The sequence below is a fragment of the Ischnura elegans genome, chromosome X, assembly GCF_921293095.1.
Source record: "Ischnura elegans chromosome X, ioIscEleg1.1, whole genome shotgun sequence".
NCBI lineage: Eukaryota > Metazoa > Arthropoda > Insecta > Odonata > Coenagrionidae > Ischnura > Ischnura elegans.
In genome coordinates this window covers 73917072-73937198 of record NC_060259.1, presented here as the reverse complement: position 1 = coordinate 73937198, position 20127 = coordinate 73917072, and the positions used below count along the sequence as shown (strand labels likewise).

Below are 20127 nucleotides of genomic sequence, written 5' to 3'. Positions count from 1 at the left end.
ATTTTGTAACTCTTGAAAAATAAGTCATGATTCCTGATCCCGGAAAAGTTTTCATTCAAATGGAATCTGGTATAGTGGTCTGCATACTAATGATATTAAGAGTAACCAGTTCATATTTACTTATTAGTGGCATCGGAGACAGAGAATATACGCAAATGGATTATTCCTTTTGACGATCTTCGCGTTCAAGAATCATATCTTCCTTTCACCTGCAAACCATAGAGGGAAGCCTAATACTTAATAGATAGTTATTTTTACCCTTAGTTACGCAGTAAGCCACAGGGGTTTTGCTGTGACAAATTCGTAGGGTTTTTCCTGCATTTTTCGTAATTTTGAAATAGCGCGTTTACTGCGTATAGATCACTGGTGATACACTTTTGAATTCTATTTCTGTACTTTTTCCTCGACCAATCGTCTGAAATTTACTTCAGAATCGTCTGCAATTTACTTGAGAATCGTCTGCAATTTACTTGAGAATCGTCTGCAATTTTTTATCGTCTTCAATTCCTTAAGAAAAATTATTCAAAGTATTTATCAAGAAATTTGCATATTGAAATGCTTTATTTTTTATAGATGAAAGAGTAAAATATGTAAAGAGCTATTAATGGTTAGAAGTTATCCAAATGCGTTAAAATACTCTAAAATTTTAATATATATTTAGGAAAACCAAAAATATTGAAGTGCGGCAGAAAAGCCGCAAGTGTGCGCTGGCGCTGTCCTCGCGGGGGCGTGTAGCTAAGGGTTAAAAGGCGTGAGTGACTGGCGTCTACCTGATCTCCTGATGGCCCTCTTATATCAAACTGGAAACATTTTCTGCTTCAAATCAGTATTTTGAAACTTATTCGGAGGCTATCTCCAATTTAATTTGTGGTTTTATTATTAAATATGGAATGGATGTTTGTGCATCGACATTTTTTAGAATAGTAGCTCGAAAAAGCGAAATCACAAACTTGTCAACCAATTTTTCACTTTGTGATGCAGAATCATTTATCGCTATCAATACTACTCATTTATTTGGAGCAAATTTTGCATTTCAATAAGGTATAATTTAATGTGAGCCCCTGCATCATCGGCATCACTTCAATGCGTCGTTAGTCTTGTCATAGTCAACGCAAGCGTGAACGTAGCGTAACAAGCTGTCTGCCATAGGGAAACGGAGAATTCTATAGTGTGTAGTAGCACCGAAGTAGGAGATCACTTCCTCTTTCGACGCTGTTTAGGAGCTTCTACTATATTTACCAACCCACAGCCTCTGCTGCTCGATAATATCCAGTTTATGCTCTATGTACTACACTTAAGTACATTTTATCGCTCATTCTAACAGTTCGTGCACTTTGTATGCGTTTCATATGTGAGGATGGCGCTATCGTAAATCGCTTTGACGCCAATTCAAGCGGAGCATGCTTTCAAATTTGCGCGCTTTAGGACTCTATGCGTTACCCAAATAAACAGAAACTCCTTGCTGTCTGAATCTGATAAAAAATAATAATATTTTAAAGTAAATCGTAGCTTATTCTCTTAGGTATTGCCTCATTTCCGACCTAATTTTGTTATCCTTCCCGCCCGTAGCCTAGTCAGCTTGGATGAAAATATTGATGAGAAAGGTAGGATATAATTTCCATGTAAAGGCTCTTTACATGTATTTAGAAGTCTAAAATGGTATTTAGTGCTAATCATTAATTTTTTCTCCCATTGCTTATTAGAGCTGCTAATTGGTCTTTGTCCTAGTGTCACTTTCCGAAGTTTTTTCTACGATTGTTTTCATTCGTCTTAATTTAGTATCGTCAGCTGTAATCGTGTCAAGTCGAAAGTTATTAGTCGGATTGCCAAATGCAACCATGTAGGATCACCCCGCACGTGCCGACAAAGAGGAAATGCATCTTGAATGTTTTCGGCTCTTTGAATATGAAGATGCATTCCTGTGCGCGATGGCCGTGAGCGAAAGTGTTTTTGGCTTTTAACACGTACTATTAGCATCGGTTACGGCGGCGATCAGTCAAAACTGCCCTTTCAGCGCTAGCGACCTGTTGTGGAGGAGAATGGAGAATTTCAACTAGCTCGTGTGAGGGCCGTAAAAACGAGTTTTTGACGGTGGAATAGGCGGCAGTATCTTCCCATTGCGTAACGTCACACACCTTCCCCTCCGCCCCCCTCCTTTCGTCTTCTCCACCTCTACCTCCCCGAGCGCCCTTGCCTTATGCGCTCGCCTTTGCGGAGTGGGGCGCCTCGCTGCGGCAGAAGTCGGAACTACTATCAGGTGTCGGTTAAATTTGGCCCCATTCTCCCTCTGCAGAAACTCACTGATCTTGATTTTTTAATGGGGGATTTTTGTAGGAAATGAAGCATTAGATTAAAGCCGTTATTTTAGTAATGATAATAATATTCGACTTAACTGTGTCGCAAGGGAGGGTCCAAAAGTTACTCTTATCTTCTGCGATATGTTTATTTACGCAATCAATTTGTTTTTCTTTTTGTAATGTTGTATCCTTACACTTTGCGTAGTTGATAGGTACTAATACCGAAACTTACAGCCTCGCAAAATGTCTAAGCCTCCATGATATTTTAATGAAAAATTGTATGTATATACGGAAAATGATTTCATTATTGGAGTATTGAAAATATTAATATAAAATTTTATTGAAAATAGCAACAACGGGTAGAATAGCTGAAGGTGACGTAGAATAGTCGTAAAAATTTGTTATGCTGCCCTGATAGTTTTGGTTATTATAGAAAAAGGCAGCAAAAACTGGGCATTGAGGAGAATTCTTCTTTCTGAAGGATGAGGGAATTCTTCCCTTACCGTATGGAGGAAAATGGCCTATGCACGTTGTCATTTGAAGAATGTGGAACAGACTAACTACGAAAGTGTGGAAATTTGCATGCACTTAATTATGCTACATAAATTATCCTGAATGGTAGTGACTCATATCGTCAACAGGTGCGTAACAGAATAAAGAATAGAATTCCTTATATTTATCGTCATCCAACACAGGCGATTTTATGAAAGGTTAAAGCAATTTAACCTGAGGGCCATAGTGTAAAAAATCACGGTAGGCGAAACTTTTAGGGACCGAAGAGAGGAGTAAAATTTGGGTAAATTATTGGTCCATATTAAATAATTTTAAGGCATTAAATTTGCACTGAAACGAAAATTTTAGGGAATCCAGATGCCAATCATTTTAGAATTAAGAGAACGGCGAGCGAAGTCTATATTTACCACGAGGAATCAAAATTTAAGAGACTGGATAACTCCATTTAGATTCCAGAGTACACAAAGTATCTTAGCCTTTTTTGCTGGATTACGGTGTACAGGGGCGCAGCTAAAAATTAAGGTAAGGGGGGGTTTTAGGCGCAACCAGTACTTGGGTGTGTGGGGGTATTGCATACCCGTCAGGGTAAGCAGGCGTTGCGTGGGCCGTCCTTCAGAAAAATTTTAAGACTAATGGTTCAAAATGGCGAGTTTTACGGCTCTTGAGGGATATTTGATGAATCCTAACACTATTCTATAAGTAATACTGATCCAATTAAGTAAAATGGATTAAACTTAAAAATTTCTGGGAGCTCATGCGTCGGACTCCTGTACTAAATTGCAATTTTAGGAAAGAGTGGGCAAAGTGAATAATAATAAGTGTATTTAAGTATACCGGGACTAGCCACGGTGATAACTTTTACGGAGTCAACCGCAGTGCACAAATCCCGGTCAAGGCGAATGATTTTTCCTCTGTGGATTTTTCGCAATGATATGTGTATTGTATTTCCCACAAAATTTATTTTTCTTGATAATATTTATTTATTGGAAAAACAAAAAAATCAATTTCTCTAAAATTACGCTGTTCACCTAGTGATGACAGAAAACGCATAGTAAATGGTTGAAAATGGTGAGTTTTACGGCTTTCTGAGGGTTATTTAATTAACCCTTACACTATTCTATTAGTAATATCAATCCAATTTAGTAAAATGGATTAAACTTAAAAATTTCTCTGAGTTCTGGGGGGGGGGGTTTAACCCCCGAAACCCCCCCCCCTCGCTGCGCCACTGACGGTGTATATTTTACTATCTACGTCTACATGCTAGCCTGTAGCCGCATCAATAGACATGTGGCCGGAATATTTTGAACACCAGCCGTTAATGTCTGTTGACAGTAGTATTTTGTAATAGCAAAACGCCGTTTCCAGATGCTTGCATTCCTCATGATAACGACTATCGAACTGGAAGATCTGATGTGGGAATACGAAATTAACCCCAGCCTATTCACCGGGATCTATTTTATTTATTTTTATTGGGGTGTAAAGCTTTTCCTATTCGTCTTGATGAATCTAGATTCGCATTTAGTGGCACAACTAACCGGGGCGACATTTTTGATTGTGGAATGCCAAGAGGGCGTTGTAAAAAGGGAGTGATAAGGTAGTAGTGTTGGTTTCTGGTTATGATTGGGGTGTTGCTCGGCTGTTCGAGGTATCGTGATAAAAGGGCCGTAAAAAATGGGAAAAGTACGTTGAACCCCAAAAAACTTTTTTCTAAATCGGTATTTTCTCCTTAATTTCGCGACTCTCAGTGGAAATAATCACGTTAGTAGGCATGTATGGCATTATGTAGTATTGACGTAGTGATATTTTGGTAGAAATGAGATCATTTCGCATAAAAGTTATAATCGTGTCAGAATTTTATGGATTGTAATCGAAGGCAGTCTACCTTAGTCATATAAAATTACTCCGACCTTACATGTAAATCATTGTAGACTCTCACATTTTCAACGAGAGAATGAATTCAGGAAATCTTGTATATCCCGTTATAGCTACTGTGGCTGTTTAGTCAAAGGCGTAATCGGATAGAAAGCGTGATTTTAATAAAGTTTTAATTGCAAAAACACTGAACTAATTTACAATGTAGATATAAATGCTCTTTATCATTATTCTGAAAGCCTATTTATGGAATACACACATATGGAATTAATATTTCTTTAATATATAACATTAAGTTATAGCTTTGATTGAACCAATGCAGTGGCCTAAATATATCCTGCAGATGTGTAGTTTGGCCATTGTATCGAATAATTCTCGTGAAATAGATCAGGATTGGATGCAGAAGAGTATCAATCAATACCTTTAATCAGTAATCAATACCTTTCGTTTTATTTGAAGAAGGAATCTACCCTATTCAAACAGATGACTATCGAAATTCCGGCCTCCAAACCTTACAATTAGAGGCTTCGAATTACTGCTAATGAAGGAACTGCGGCGCGCGCGTTTCTAGCTGTAGCGTCGTATGAAATAGGGTAGTTTCCTTCATCAAAGAAGACGAAAGGCATTGATTGCGATTCGTTACCCACCATTAGTGTATTCATAACATACAAATTATTTGGTTTTAGAAATCCCAGTGTAAACGAATGGCAATGGTCAATTTTAACCTCATTTGAAAAAGGCTAGTTTGGCACCCATGCGATTCCACTCCACGTGACGTCACAGGGACCTAGTTTCTATACGAGTAAATAGAAGTTTTACATTGTCTGAGATTACTAATGCATGCATGAGGCACAGAGCTCAGGGAAACATCTCTTAATAATCACCTATTAAAACTGCCTAAGTTCGGAAAGTTTCCTTCGTTTGCTAGGGTATTAATAATCCTTATTTAAGCCAAGCGCTACCTACTAGCAGGGTACTCTGCTACCTGCCAGCAGCCTGCATCGTATCAGCGCTCAAAGCCTCGCCTCAAGGTCACCTTAATAGGACCTCACACGCCGACAGCGGGAACCAGAACGACGTCACACGGCGTTTTCCCAGCATTCATACTTAGCCGTCGCGTTTTCGCGCGCTTGAAAATTTTCACTTTTCATTTAATCGCGAAAAATAGATATCGTCATTTAAAAATCTAAAAACGTTAAATATGTTCTCCAGGAGTAATAATCTTTCGATTTAGGCAGTAAAAATGCTGGTAAACCTTGGAATTGGAAATTGGAAACCACCGTATTGGTTTTGACGCTTGGCAACGTATTACTCTCGCTCTCAGGCGCTCGAGTCCAAGGAGCGAGCGTAACGTGAGCCACGCATGGAAACTCCTCGTGATCGCGGACCTTGAGCGAGCGCAATGTTTCTAAACGTTGTAAGTTCCCCCGTCGTGGGAGGAATCGTGTGGTGTGGAACCTCGGGAGTATATAGTACAAGACGATCAGGGCGGGGCTGGTAGTATTTAAAATACTAGTATTTTGAAATGCGTATTTGACATACATTTGTAATTTGTATCTGGTATTTCAAATACTGATTTTTAGTATTTTTCCAATCTAAAATTAAAAATGCATTTGTGAAATGCTTTGGTGTAGCTCTGATAACACTTCTGAAACATTATGCTTCAGAGATAAATTCTTTTTGTTAGGATCGTTTTTTTTCATGTTTGCAACTATCTATAACGTGCCAAGCCAGGTTATATATTTTTTTATGGTCTCTTAGTTCACTTACAAATGTATGTTTTATAATTCAAGGTATTTAAAATACTGTTTTGTAGTTTTTCAAATACCCAAGTCAATGGTATTTTGTATTTTGCATTTTAAATATATTTTGAGCGGTATTATTAGTATTAGAGCGGAGCGGTATTTTGTCTATTGTATCTCAAATACTCCACAGCATGTATTTTGCCCAGCCCTGGCTCAGGGAGGCTGCGCATTGACCAAAAGTGACGCCAATAGTGAAACACCAGCGAATTTTACAGTAGAGTGTTCTTTGATTGGCCTCAAGATGTGTGGTCACCCCGCGCGCAATAGAATGGGCCTTCAAAAGTCGCCGATCGCGTCGCTGACGGGAAGAGTGATCCGAATTTTACGGAGAACTAAGCTGTGGATTAAGGGTTAAGAGTGAGTGCAGGCTTTCCCGGCGTTTATTGTGAAAGGCTGTTCGGAAGTTACACCGGGTCAGGTTCTCCATCATGGCCGACGTTAGGGTTATGCTTGATTATGGCTACGATTAGGATATACTGTTGACCGAAATTTACATACGTGGTGTATGAAATTCGTAACTTTTTAGTTCTATCTCTCTCGGTGGCAAATAGTATACGGTAAATATTGGGAATGAAAAAGAGACCTCATCACTGCACTGCGGATATTTTTAAAACTTATAATTATACATATTAATATATGACGTATAAAAAAATAAAAAAATGCGTCCGAAGTGGCAATAGAACCCAAGATTCAACGGGACGGTGTGGTGCTGCCCAGTGGCGCAGCGAGGGAAGAGGTTTTGGGTGTTAAACCCCCCCCCCCAGAGCTCAGAGAAATTTTAAAATTAATCAATTTTACTTAATTGGATTGATATTACTTATGGAATAGTGTAAGGATTAATAAAACATCCCTCAGAAATCGGTAAAACTCACCATTTTGAACCGTTAATCTTCAAATTCCGCAATGTATTAATCTCGCACCTACCGATTATCCTGGTGAGTATTCCATACCCCCACACACCCCGGTATTAATTGCACCTAAACCCCCCCCCCCCCCCCCGCCCAGCCTTAATTCCTAGCTGCGCCCCTGGTGCTGCCTCCTAGTGCTCTCCTTGGAAACTCCAATTTCAGTATTTTTACGGGAAATTGATCATGATATGTAATGGAATACCTAATTATTATTCACTCACTAAGTTAATGAACCCGAAGGTTGTGTTGGATATGTAAGAATAAAAAAAAGAAAGCTCACCCCAGATTTAGCCGCGGGCTAGTGATTAATACCTATTTAAGGTAAGTTAATGGAACATCTCGCACTCCCGACGGTTTGCGTGGAGGGTGGGGGGGAAGGCGTTCGAAGGCTCCACCCGGTAGTTGAACCCTTGACCCTTTGAATTGACGCCCAACGTTCAATCCTCTGGGCCACCACGATCCTCGGTTATTAGATTTTATGTAAATCCCGATACTTTTCCTTCTTAGTGAGTATGGAATGAAATAGGAATAAATTGGCCCATCACGTGAACAGGGGTGCCGACTTACAAAAAATATTGGGGGGCCCAAACCGGGGATCTTGCCCCGGGAAATTTGATAATTAGTGAGTTTTAAGTTTTTTTTAGCATTATAGAAGAGTCATATGATCAACATTAGAACCCTGATAACTCGAATCTCGAAATCTAGACACTCCGGGGAAAATAGACAAGCCTGAACATTTTTTCCCCACATTCATAACGAATTTTTGAGGGGGCTCGGGCCACCTCAGGCCCCATGGAGTCGGCGTCACTGCACGTGAACGACATGACAGCAAACGCTACCGTCGCATTTCGCCATTGTGGAATGTATCTTCGCTGTATCTCTTCTTTTGCCGTTTCATTCTTAAGCCTGAATCACACTGACTCATTTTTTCGGTACCTTTGAATGGTAACTCCAGCGATAGGTTTTCTGTGACGAAAAGAGTGATCGACATAATTTTCTGAACCTCAACGTCATTTCCACCATCACTTTTTTCCATTACATATTCCGTCTTTTTCCATATTTTAAACAGTCATTCCATTGAAAGCCAAGCTTGGCATTATGATCGCTGTTAGTGGCAGTGTGTTCTGATTGGCTGAAGGATGGTGCCAGCCGGTGGCGTAACTATGGGGGGATGAAGGGATAGATCCCCCAAAGCCTCAGAATATTTTAAGGCCGTTTTACACGGTACACGGCAATGCGCAATATGACGTACGTGCGAAGGCGCAATAAAATTGCGTCGTGTAAAGCGGTTAATTGCTAGAACACATGCGAGAATGCGTGGATGCGAGACGGCAAAATAGCCACTGTTCTAATTTCGTTCATGCATTCGCGCAATTCCACGCCATTTTAGAAATTAATGCAGCTCTAGCCTGCGCAATTCCATGCCCCGCGTAAAACGGCCCTTATAGTGTGCAAATTTTTTCCGTGCTGTGATGATTTCCCGCGTAATTACGAGTGAAACCCAAATTTTAAGTGCCAAAATGGTGTAAAATGTATTTATAGGTATGTCAGTTGTCAAAAATTTCCCGTTGCTTGGGGAGGGGGTCACCCCCCAGACCCCTCCATCCCCCAAAGCATATAGCATATTCCTAGTTACGCCACTGGTGCTAGAGATGGTTTCAGCGAAGTGGGACGTTTCGAGTGATGGGAAAGGAACGTTTCCAGTATTGGAAAAAGGGATGGGATTCCGTCCCTCCAGCAATCCCGGAAAATGATCGCTTCTAAATTAATTGAAAACCTGATCGCGTGGTTCAGGCTTAAGTGTAATTCGAAGAAGCAGAACTTCGCTCTTCTTTGTATTTGCTCTAAGGTGTTTGTGGCAGCCGTTCGCAACTTTCAAGATGACATCGCTCCTCAAATTACGTCGATGGTATTGGCAATGCCGTGATTACATTCACAATCTGTCTGGAACCATACCGATCCGCAGGTTGGCTTAGTAATAGGGCAGTTTCCTTCATCAAAGAAATCGAAATGCATTGATTGCGATTCGTTACCCACCATTAGTGTATTCATAATATACAAATTATTTGGTTTTAGAAATCCCAGTTTAGACGAATGGTAACGGTCAATTTTAACCTCATTTTAAAAAGGCCAGATGGGCTCCCATGCGATGCCACTCCACGTGACGTCACAGGGACCTAGTTTCTATACGAGTAGATAGGAGTTTGACATTGTCTGAGATTACTAATGCATGCATGAGGCACAGAGCTCAGGGAAACATGTGTTAATAATCACCTATTAAAACTGGCTAAGGTCGGAAAGTTTCCTTCGTTTGATAAGGTATCAATAATCCTTATTTAAGCCACGCGCTACCTGCTAGCAGCCTGCGTCCTATCAGCGCTCAAAGCCTCGCCCCAAGGTCACCTCACACGGCCACAGCTGGAACCAGAAATACATCACACGGACTTTTCCCATCATTCCTACTTAGCCGTCGCGTTTTCGCGCGCTTGAAAATTTTTAGTTTTTATTTAATCGCGAAAAATAGATATAGTCATTTTAAGATCTAAAAGCGTAAAAAACGTACTCCAGGAGTAATAATCTTTCGGTATAGGCAATAAAAAATAATAGGAAACTACCCTATTGTAGTTACGATAATTAGAGAAAAAAGCAGTCTTCCTGATCTGTCTTCGAAGCAGGAACCACCGGAATCGCGCCATCTCTGTTGACGTTTTGGTTTTACCTCTCCCAGAAAGTCATCGATGTTCCTTATCGGATTCCTCACTGCCTTGTCGTACCTGAGGTGCACTTAATTCATTAAAAAAATTTAGCATTTACAATCCTCTTCAACGCGGCGCTTCGGATTCTCCATTTGAAATGCATTTAGCACGTTGATAATCAAAATCTGTGTATTGCTCCATACCGTGGTAATATGACTTACAGCATCAACGATAAATTATCAACCAGGCAAAATTTGCATTTTATATTATTAATTTAATTCTTTTGGCATAATTTTTTAAGAGCTCCACTTAAGATATGGGTCCAGAAGTCAGCTAATACTACTTAATGTTCTCGTTCAATCACACCGTAACTTTGAAATAAGATACGAACGCCCAATTGCTTATGTCTTCTTCCTCGTGTAACCACTCGTTTGGCCATATCATTGGCCATATCATGACCATATTATGAACGTTGTTGAATCCTGATTGCACCGCAACCATCGCATACTTAATGTTATTGTGGCCTTTTCGTTCCCTTGTGTGGAGGTGGGGAAGAAGAAATCAGGTGAAAAGCCACGATTCATGTTTCATCGGTATGGGAATCTTCAGACATATCATCCAGTTAAATTTAATACATAGTATTGATTGAATTCACCCACTGTTATGATGAGTTAGATAGATAAGGTGATAGGTCCTTCAGGTGCTACAATAGTGGTTTTGAGGATCGGGTTGGTGTGGTGGCTGGAGTGTTGGCTTCCAACTAAGTCGATCCGGGTTCAAAGTCCGGCGGTGGCGGAGATTTTCCAGAGACTGCCCGATCCCAGGTTGAGTAGTTTTTGGAGGACCTTTTAGTTCAGCTCCGTCGGATGGGATGTTAAACCATTGTCCCCTAGACGTCTTTCATTAAGAGTAGGCTAATGCCGACGCCAGATTTCCCTCCACCATTCCATCCCGACCCGTCATTCACGGCGCAAATTGCATCTGCATCTGACCATATTAATATATTAACTACCAATTTCTGCTGACAGAGTATATCAGTAATTTGAGGGTGCCTAGAAGGGAAAGTACCACATTTTAATGACTTATCCATGTATTACATCCAGAGGTTAGTTTGGTCGGAGTGTGGTATTTGAGCTCTGTACGCATCAGGATGTTGGAGTGTGAATTTTCATCCGATCCTCAACACCACTATTGTAACACCGATAGGACCTATCACCTAACCTATCAAGCCTATCACAAGACTAGGTTAATAAATAGAACTATAAAATTTAACAATATGGTATGCATGAAGATATCTGGCCACGCAAGTTCCATCTACGATACCATCAACTAAATACAGGGTGTCCCATTTATCTTGACCACCCGAAATAACTTTTTGTCCAGATGCAAATTCAAAAATGTGTCAAGCAAATGCTCATCAGCCGTCAGGGGGACATTTATCAGCATGATTACCTTCCTTGTAGCTTTGTTATTTACAAAGATATGAACAGCGGTATGTCTTTTTTAAAGGGCACCCTATATTTTGTATTCGGCAATTCATTTCCTTTCCTGTAACTCCTATTGTTCATATCTTTGTAAATAACAAAGCTACAAGGAAGGAAATCATGATGATTAATGTCCCCGTGACGGATAATGAACATTTGCTTGACACATTTTTGAATTTGCATCTGGACAAAAAGTTATTTCGGGTGGTCAAGATAAATGGGACACCCTGTATATCACTCCGTGATTTTTTAAAGCTTTCTCAAAATGAGACTACGCTCTGGATTTAATCTTTGGTTTTCTGCTTTCTTTTATACAGATCCCGTGACCTGATCAAGGCTGCCATTCTTGACAATGATTTCATGAAGAACTTGGAGAAGACTCAGATAACTGAAATAGTGGACTGCATGTACCCGGTCGTGTACACCGCAGGCAGCGTCATCATCGAGGAGGGAGATGTGGGCAGCATTGTCTACGTCATGGAAGGTGAGCACGCCCCTTCTCCCCTCCCCCAATTCCGTCGTGCTTTGCTGCGCCGCGCACGCCACGCCGCGGCAAACCGCTCTCTTTGTTTCGTGACTCGCCGTGCGCTGCGTTGCTGTTCCCGCCGCCGAAACTCGATGTAAACAGTGGGTTGCGTCGCTAGGGCAAAATAGTAGTCCACGCATCGAGGATTTTTCATGAGGAGCCACGAGTAGCTTGCCCCTAGACCACTAGCGTCGTTAGTCACCCGAAACTACTAGGTTGAAGGAGGATTGGATGCTAACTCGGTTTTACGTGAAGCATCATGAAATAGGATACGAACGCCTAATTGCTTATGTCTACTTCCTCGTGTAACCACTCGTTTGGCCATATCAGTAATGAACGTTGTTGAATCCTGATTGCACCGCAACCATCGCGTACTTAATGTTATTGTGGCCTTTTCGTTCTCTTGTGTGGAGGTGGGGTAGAAGAAGTCCGGTGAAAAGCCACGATCCATATTTCATCGGTATGGGAATCTTCAGACGTATCATCCAGTTAAATTTAATACATAGTAATGATTGAATTCACTCACTGTTATCGTTCTCGGCCTGTCTCTCCTCCCAACGCGGACCCAGGGGCGGATTTAGCGGGGGTTTAGGGGGGTCATGACCTCTTTCCTCAAATTTTATCAACAATTTTTAGTTTTTATTAGTTTAATAGTTTTTGTGTCTTTGTGAAGAAGTAAAGGGAGTGTATATGCAAATACATAGCTGCAAGTCCCAAACGGGGAGAAGATTGAATAGTTATTATCGTAGGACCGTCTACTGTAAAAACGCCCCTCTCGCCCGTGGGGTATTCCATCCCCGAACCCAGGTCATGACCCCCCCCAAATTTGATGCTGAATCCGCCCCTGCATGGACCTCCCTCTTCAATTCGCAGTAAGGGCTACTCCGTTTCATTCTATCCATAAGTATCCTTAAGCCCATCTCTCTAACACTGTTTTTAACATCCCCTCTCCACTCAGTACTGGCGCTGTCTAAATATTCTCTCTCCTCCATATCTCATATAAAAACTGCCTCTCCTCACCCACCACGTCCAGCACCTCGTCGTTCCTCAACTATACCGTTCACAGATGTATACATCTGAGATCCATGTCATGAATGGCTCATCAGGTGAAAATATATAATGTGTGGCCGAGTTGATGGATCAGGTTGCTGTAGGGATCAACTGCCTCAATGGTAAGGTCTATAAATGGGCGTTGCTATTTAAGTGGAAGCCGTAAATACTCGACATCTTGAACATATTGAGGAAACGATTTTTCTCCAAGGAACTTTTTTGTTCGTGTTTCTTATTTAAAGGGAGGTTTAAAAACAAAGTAAAAAGAGGAAATAGGACCTACTTGGTTCCAATACTCTCCTTAAATGTCTCTCCCCCCGTCCTTTCTCATACTACCCTCCGCTAATTAAAAACTTTGTGACTGTTTCAATAGGTCAATTCTTGCCGCCTCTACTCCCACGTTAACCCTTTTTGGAGAAGGTCTCTACAACGTTGAATTTTAGCTGTTCACGAGATAATGTTCTCTTGTATTATTTGCACGTTATAAGTTCCAACTTTTATCCCGGTAACGCCTGAATTAAAAAGTTTCTGCCATTTTTGTGGTATCATGTATTTAAATGTCAATGAAATTCTGAGTCATTAGGTGCAAAATTTATCCTTTTACTACCACTATTAGTTACGCCTAGTGGTACCATATGGTTCCACCAAAATGTTTTGCATCATAACATCCCAAATATTAGGCTCACATCAAATAACCATACTTTATATGATATAAAAATGTTGTAACAATCATAATTACATAATAAAACTTTTGTATTAGCAGTACATAAGGCGTAAGTAATGAAAATCGTAATGCTTGCTCTAAATAATTCCGTTTTTTGGGCTAGTTGATAATTCTCAATTTTCAAACGGCTCTAAATGCGTTATTTACAGCTTTCAAATGGAAAACTTTTCGGAAAAATGTTATTGAAAGTATTCTTATTAATTTAAATTCTCAAAACCCTAATAAGTTTCGATAAATGACAAAAAAGTTACGTTTAGCCCTGCACTCCCAGCTGGTACCATTTGGTACCGCAAGGCGTTAACGGGTTAATACTTGTGAATCACATTATGGTACTTTATTTTCGTCTAGTATTCAATTGCAATGCGACACGGGTGCGCAGCTAAGAATTAAGGCTGGGGGGGTTTTAGGTGCAACTAATACTTAGGGGTATGGGGGTATTGCATACCCGCCAGGGTAAGCGGGATTTGCACGGGCCCTCCTCCAGAAAAATTATAAGATTAATGATTCAAAAGGGCGAGTTTTACGGCTTTCTGAGGGATATTTGATTAATCCTAACACTATTCTATAATTAATCCTAATCCAATTAAGTAAAATGGATTAAACTTAAATATTTCTCTGAGCTCTGGGGGGTTTTTATCCCCCAAACCCCCCCCCCCCCTCGCTGCGGGCTGCAATACGATATTGGGGGTATGCATCTAATTTGCAGCATCTTTGAGGGTGTATGCAAGGAACATACAGGCAAATGGTTAGTGTACCATCCCCTCCTACCTCACATCTATTGAACAGGCTTCCCTGTAATTATGTAGATTTGAATCTAATTTCTGCTGCAGGAGAAGGTGATGTATGCTATGGCGGCTTAAATTAATGAATGTGACCAAAGCTACGCATGGGATAACTGTCACCTATTCCAGACCATATCATCTCACACGCGTCTTAAGAACCTAGAGATACATAGTTGCAGAGGATCTCGTACATAGCTAACGGTAAAGGCCTCTGAAATGCCAACTGCAAGAAGGCGATGGACACCAATAGTTCCGTATCTCACAGCCGTTGCGAGGCACGGTTGGTCGGAGCCGGGTCACGCGATCGACTCGGCGGATTACAAAACGGTCGGCAGTGAAAGACTGCTCTCCTCGGCCAATAAGGGAAGTATTAGAAATCCCAGTGAGAGAGAGAAAGAGAGAGAGAGAGCCCAGAGAATTCACTCTTAAGGGTTGCGCCATGAGGCGTTGTATGGAATGCCCCGAAAATCATCCCTTACTCCGGAAATAATAACTTCCATTAGATTATTAATCGTGGGGCTTATGGATTAGTTGGAATAAGGTGACTAAATCGAGTACGCTCGAATCCGTCCCGTATAAGCTTCATTTATGTTTGAAGAATTTTTCGGGAAAAATATCGTAGAAGAGCGAAGGGAAAAGGTACACAAAGATACACATGTTGTAGTTTGAAATTAAAATAAGTATAAGGTACAATGTTTTTTTGTATCTTTTGATTTATGCTGCATTTTCGGGCGCTTTTTAATCAGTCATTAAAAATTATAAATAATCGGTTATTATAAAATCCATGTGCGATGAACGATTCATTTATTCACAATGCATAAAAGCGATTATCGGTATGCTTGTTCTTTATGCATCAGTACACTATCTATCAGATTGACATGAAATTTGGAACGTTGATAAATTATTTCAAAGAGAAAGGTTTTACGCTATAAATCATTTGTAACAATGGCCCTTAGAGCTGGTGAGGCCCCTACCTGGTTATTCATAGTAGGGTGCAAGTGCATTCTCCTCCCGGCATCCATTCTTTGCGATTGTCCGCACATCATGATTTTAGAGCATGAAAGATGACAAGATTGTTTAATGCACAAGATATCCCATCGCAAACATTCTACTTGTCGGAGTGAAGTGGAAGGTGCAGGGTGTCATGTGTGTGTAGAAACGTGGGGGTCGTATTTCAGTGCTCCCCTCAGTAAAATCCGCTCATCCGTATGGCAAATCATCCTTCTGTGGACCGCACTAACCCGATTCCAATTGAATGGACGGGATGCTATTGTTGTTAAAGGTAGGCTAACGGTTACGCTGGGTTCATATGGAAGTCGGCACGCGTGTTTTAGCCTTCATTCCCTCGGGTGATGCATCTCTTTTCCGCTCGTCTTACGGCCCACTAGCCTTCCTTCTCTCCGTAAGCCCTGTTCTCTTTTCCTCCCTTCCCCGTTGTCCCGGCACCCTTCCATCATTGTCCGCAGCCTCCCCGCGCCCCCCGCAGCAGATCTGGTCTGCACACGCGCCATCCCCACCGTCTGCTTCATTTGTATCTATGAATGTTCTCACCTTTCCCGCTACAGTGAGCTAAGGACTCCCTCTCCAATTTCAATTTTGTCGACTGAGATAGAATTTGAAAAATAAAAAGACCAACAGGGTAGTTTCCTTCATCAAAGAAAACGAAAGGCAATCTTTCGATTTAGGCAATAGAGAAAATAAAAGGATACCACCCTATCAATTTTGTCGACTGAGATAGAATTTGAAAAATAAAAAGACCAATTCCTGAATGAAATATTGTTTACCCTCTAACTTGGTGCTTAATTAATTTAATGCAATCGACGATTTCCAAAACGCCACAGGTCCATTTGGCTAGAATTTGTTATCCTGATCCGTTTTTTATACCCCTGGGGTTAATATAGCTGGATATTTTTTTCATGTGAATAGACAGTTTATATATTACCAGTAAACGCTAAAGTGATGGCGTTGGTGGCTTCGAAGATGTGCAGAGAAAGTGGTTTTTCCAAAACTTGAATTAAAAATGCTATTTTGGACCTCATTATTTCAGTTATTCTGCTTGCTCAAGTTTGTCGCTATGTACTTCAATTTCAGTCCTCATTCAATTTGACTCTGAAAATCCGCAAAGCCAAAAATAGATATTCAGGTGTCTTTAATTTCTGATGGTATTGTTTAAAAAGCTATTGGTAAATCAACCAAATACTTGATAGCACTTCGGAATGTTAGTACTGCGCAGGATCAATGTATTTAAAGTTGAGAATGGATTTGGGGTCTCAGCAGTTTGGACAGATATTGGGGAAATACGGAGAAAGTATTGTTTTTCTTGCCTCTATATGTGTGGAATGTTTTGTCATTTTTTCCTTCCGGAGAGCGGTTGGATTTCCAGTTGAGGCTGCGTTTTCATTGATTGCGTGCTAGTCGTTTGCCGAATAAGTTCGGTGAAACAGGTTTCGATGATTGGATATTTGTCTTCTGGTACCTTTTGCCTCTTGTGGAAAGCGTATTGGATTTTGCGAAGAAGAGTGAGTGTCCGGAAGAAAGTTTTTTTGGGGGAAGTGTAGTCGTATTTACTAAAAAAATGAGAGTTGATGAGAGATCGTGAAAGCTTGGGCGAAAAAATAATCAACAGGTTGGTAGCGGGGAAGTCGGCTGTTGAGATAACATCGACGAAAGTAGTGGCAGAAGGCTGGTGGGTGAACCAATTCTTTATAATTGGTGAGCTTTCAATTTCAGTGGCGGGAAAGGATGTTTTTCGGTATTTGAGTGGATCAAATTAAAGTCCACCTTCTTATCGCGAAATCGGTTATGCAGGGAAAGACTTGTTGCTAGGGAAATGTATCTACGTAGGTACGTAAATTATGTATGTGTATGTGTGTATTATGTATCTACGTATGTAGCACGAGTTATCGGCTCACTTTATCCCGTACGGATCAATTAATAAACCCGGTGCCAAAGAGGTTTAGTCAGGGATGCCGACTTACAAAAAATATTGGGGGGCCCAAACCGGGAAAATTGCCCCGGTAAATTTAATAAGTAGCGAGTTTTAAGTTTTTTAAGCATTTTAGAAGAGTCATATGATCAACATTAGAACCCTGATGACTCGAATCTCGATATCTGGACACTCCGGGGAAAATCGGCAAGCCTGACAATTTTTTCCTCACACCCATAACGAATTTTTGAGGGGGCTCGGGCCCCCTCAGGCCCCATGGAGTCGGCGCCACTGGGTTTAGTGATCTTTGATATGTGCTGTTCTTTCTTCAAGGTAGGGGGAATAGTAATTCGTGGTGGACAAGGTGCCACACTACCACAGTGAAGAATCAGGAGAAATTCTCTAAAAATATGTGACTCAACAGAATTGTCGAAACTTCTATCACACATCGCCATCTCCTTCAGGCAAGTCATGTATCGTCCTACGCATCCGGAAACAGGGCAAAGTTGCGGCCAATCGGAGAGCTTAGCTCACAGTTTCTTTACTTTCAAAATGGTGCGTTGTCGACTTCAACGTCATTTGTAATTTTGGTTACCACTGGCATCACCTATATCTATGGATTTGATCGTTGGATTATTCTTCCTCATAGGATAATCCTTCAAAGTTGTTTGAATAGCAATGGTTGATGCCTGGTTTCGCCTGGTTTCGTCTCTGTGACGGAGCGGGATTCCTCGTCCCCTCCCTTCCTCTCCTATCCTGTCCCAGTAGGCGCCGTCGGGCTCCCATCGCGGCGGCGCCTCCTTCCTTTCTCCTTCCTGTCCTCCCCCTCCTGCGATGCACGAAAGCTTTATATGGTACAGTAGATTCCGGTTAATTGGGAGGTATCGGGACTTGCGCACTTGGCCCCAAATAAGCGGCTGCCCCAATTAGGCGAACTCTCTCGTATATGGGCATAAAAAAACTTTGAAATGGTAGAAAGAAGACTAAAGAATGTTTATAATGCAACCTAAGTTTATTAAAATATTAATTTTATTAATAAATCAGCGAGTTTAGTTAATTTATTATCATTTTTAAGAATTATAACAATTTAGTCGAAAATATTGTTCACAGCCTCGGGCGATGGTGAATGAATGTCTTTTACTAAGTCGTATTAAAGAAAAGTCCTATCCTCTTACGGATAATATAACAATAAGAGCATTCAAAATAGGGCAAGAATAGGAACACTTGAGAAAAATAAGAGTAAATCAAAGGAGGAAAAAAATAGTATTCTGAAAACAAAAAAAATAATTTCGTCGCGAGTATAGAGTCTATGTCGCCGACTCATGGCGCAATAAAGCGGCATGCTGTCCCAATTAAGCGGAGAATACTATGGGATATTCCTCTATTGGGTTCTGTTCTTCAAGATCTGCCCCAATTAAGCGGGTGCCTCAAGTAACCGGTGGACCCATTAAACGGAATATACTGTATTTGTAACCGGGACCCCTCGATCAGTATCCAAGCGTTCTACCCAATACTCTACACTACCATGCTCCCCATGATTATCATATGTTACCTCATAAAATTTTTTCGTCGGTATTTTATGATTATTTTCTATCTAAAATCTATTCAGTTTTGTTTGTTACATTTCGTAATATTTTTTATCAAGTACTATTATAACGATCCTCGCAGAAGCTTCTTCCTGTCCATGAACGCCTCCCTTGCACTAGCAAAGGAGGCGTTCATGAACAGGAAGGAGCTTTTGAGAGGATCGTTATGTAAGAGTGTAAAGAAAAGGTTAGTGAAGAGTTTGATTTGGAGTGTAGCTCTCTACGGTTCGGAAACGTGGACACTGAGGAAAGAAGACAAGAGAAGATTGGAGGTATTCGAGATGTGGGTATGGAGAAGAATGGAGAGGGTGAAATGGACGGAGAGGAAAAGGAACGACGAAGTCCTGGACATGGTGGGTGAGGAGAGGCAGCTTTTAGATGAGATACGGAGGAGACAGAAGGTATGGATGGAGTTAGTGCTTAGCGGGGAGGGGATGTTGAAAATGGTGTTAGAGGGTAGAATGTTAGGGAAACAAGGGAGGGGAAGGAAAAGAATAGGATTTTTAGATATATTGAAAGGGATTAGGCCTTTCAGTGAATTAAAGAAGGCAGTGCTGGAAGGAAAGGGAGGCCCCCAGATCACTTCTTGAATACTCCATGGAAACCTACCTTAATCGGTAGAATACTATAATAATAACTATTATATGCTTTGAAGTCTGCCAATACTTCTGGAGATAGTTGATTGCATAGCTTTAATTTAGTTTTCTGATTTTAAATGACTTATTTTCGCAAGGTGAATGAAGAGAGAATCGGTAAGAGTTAACTGCAAGAGCGTAGCTTGAAGAAATATATTTAAGATATCAAAGAAAACAGGAAGTTGCTGTTAGGTACATCGTTGGGGAAGGAGGTGAGTAGAACATTTGATTTAAAAGTGCAATTATAAGGAAGTTATTTGATGGTTTTCGCCAGAGAAAGATGAGTATTGTGGCCAAAGGGTTTGAAATGTAATGGAATCGTG

At 40.8% G+C, this 20127-nt stretch overlaps 1 protein-coding gene across 1 annotated transcript in view; it reads left to right on the top strand.

Moving 5' to 3' along the window:
• The window catches only part of LOC124170531 (cGMP-dependent protein kinase, isozyme 2 forms cD4/T1/T3A/T3B), a 193004-nt gene that overhangs the window by 61751 nt on the left and 111126 nt on the right, over window positions 1-20127 (top strand). Inside the window, exon 2 of the mRNA XM_046549306.1 lies at window positions 11893-12059. Coding sequence (XP_046405262.1) covers window positions 11893-12059 — 167 coding nt within the window. The remainder of the gene's footprint in view (window positions 1-11892; window positions 12060-20127) is intronic.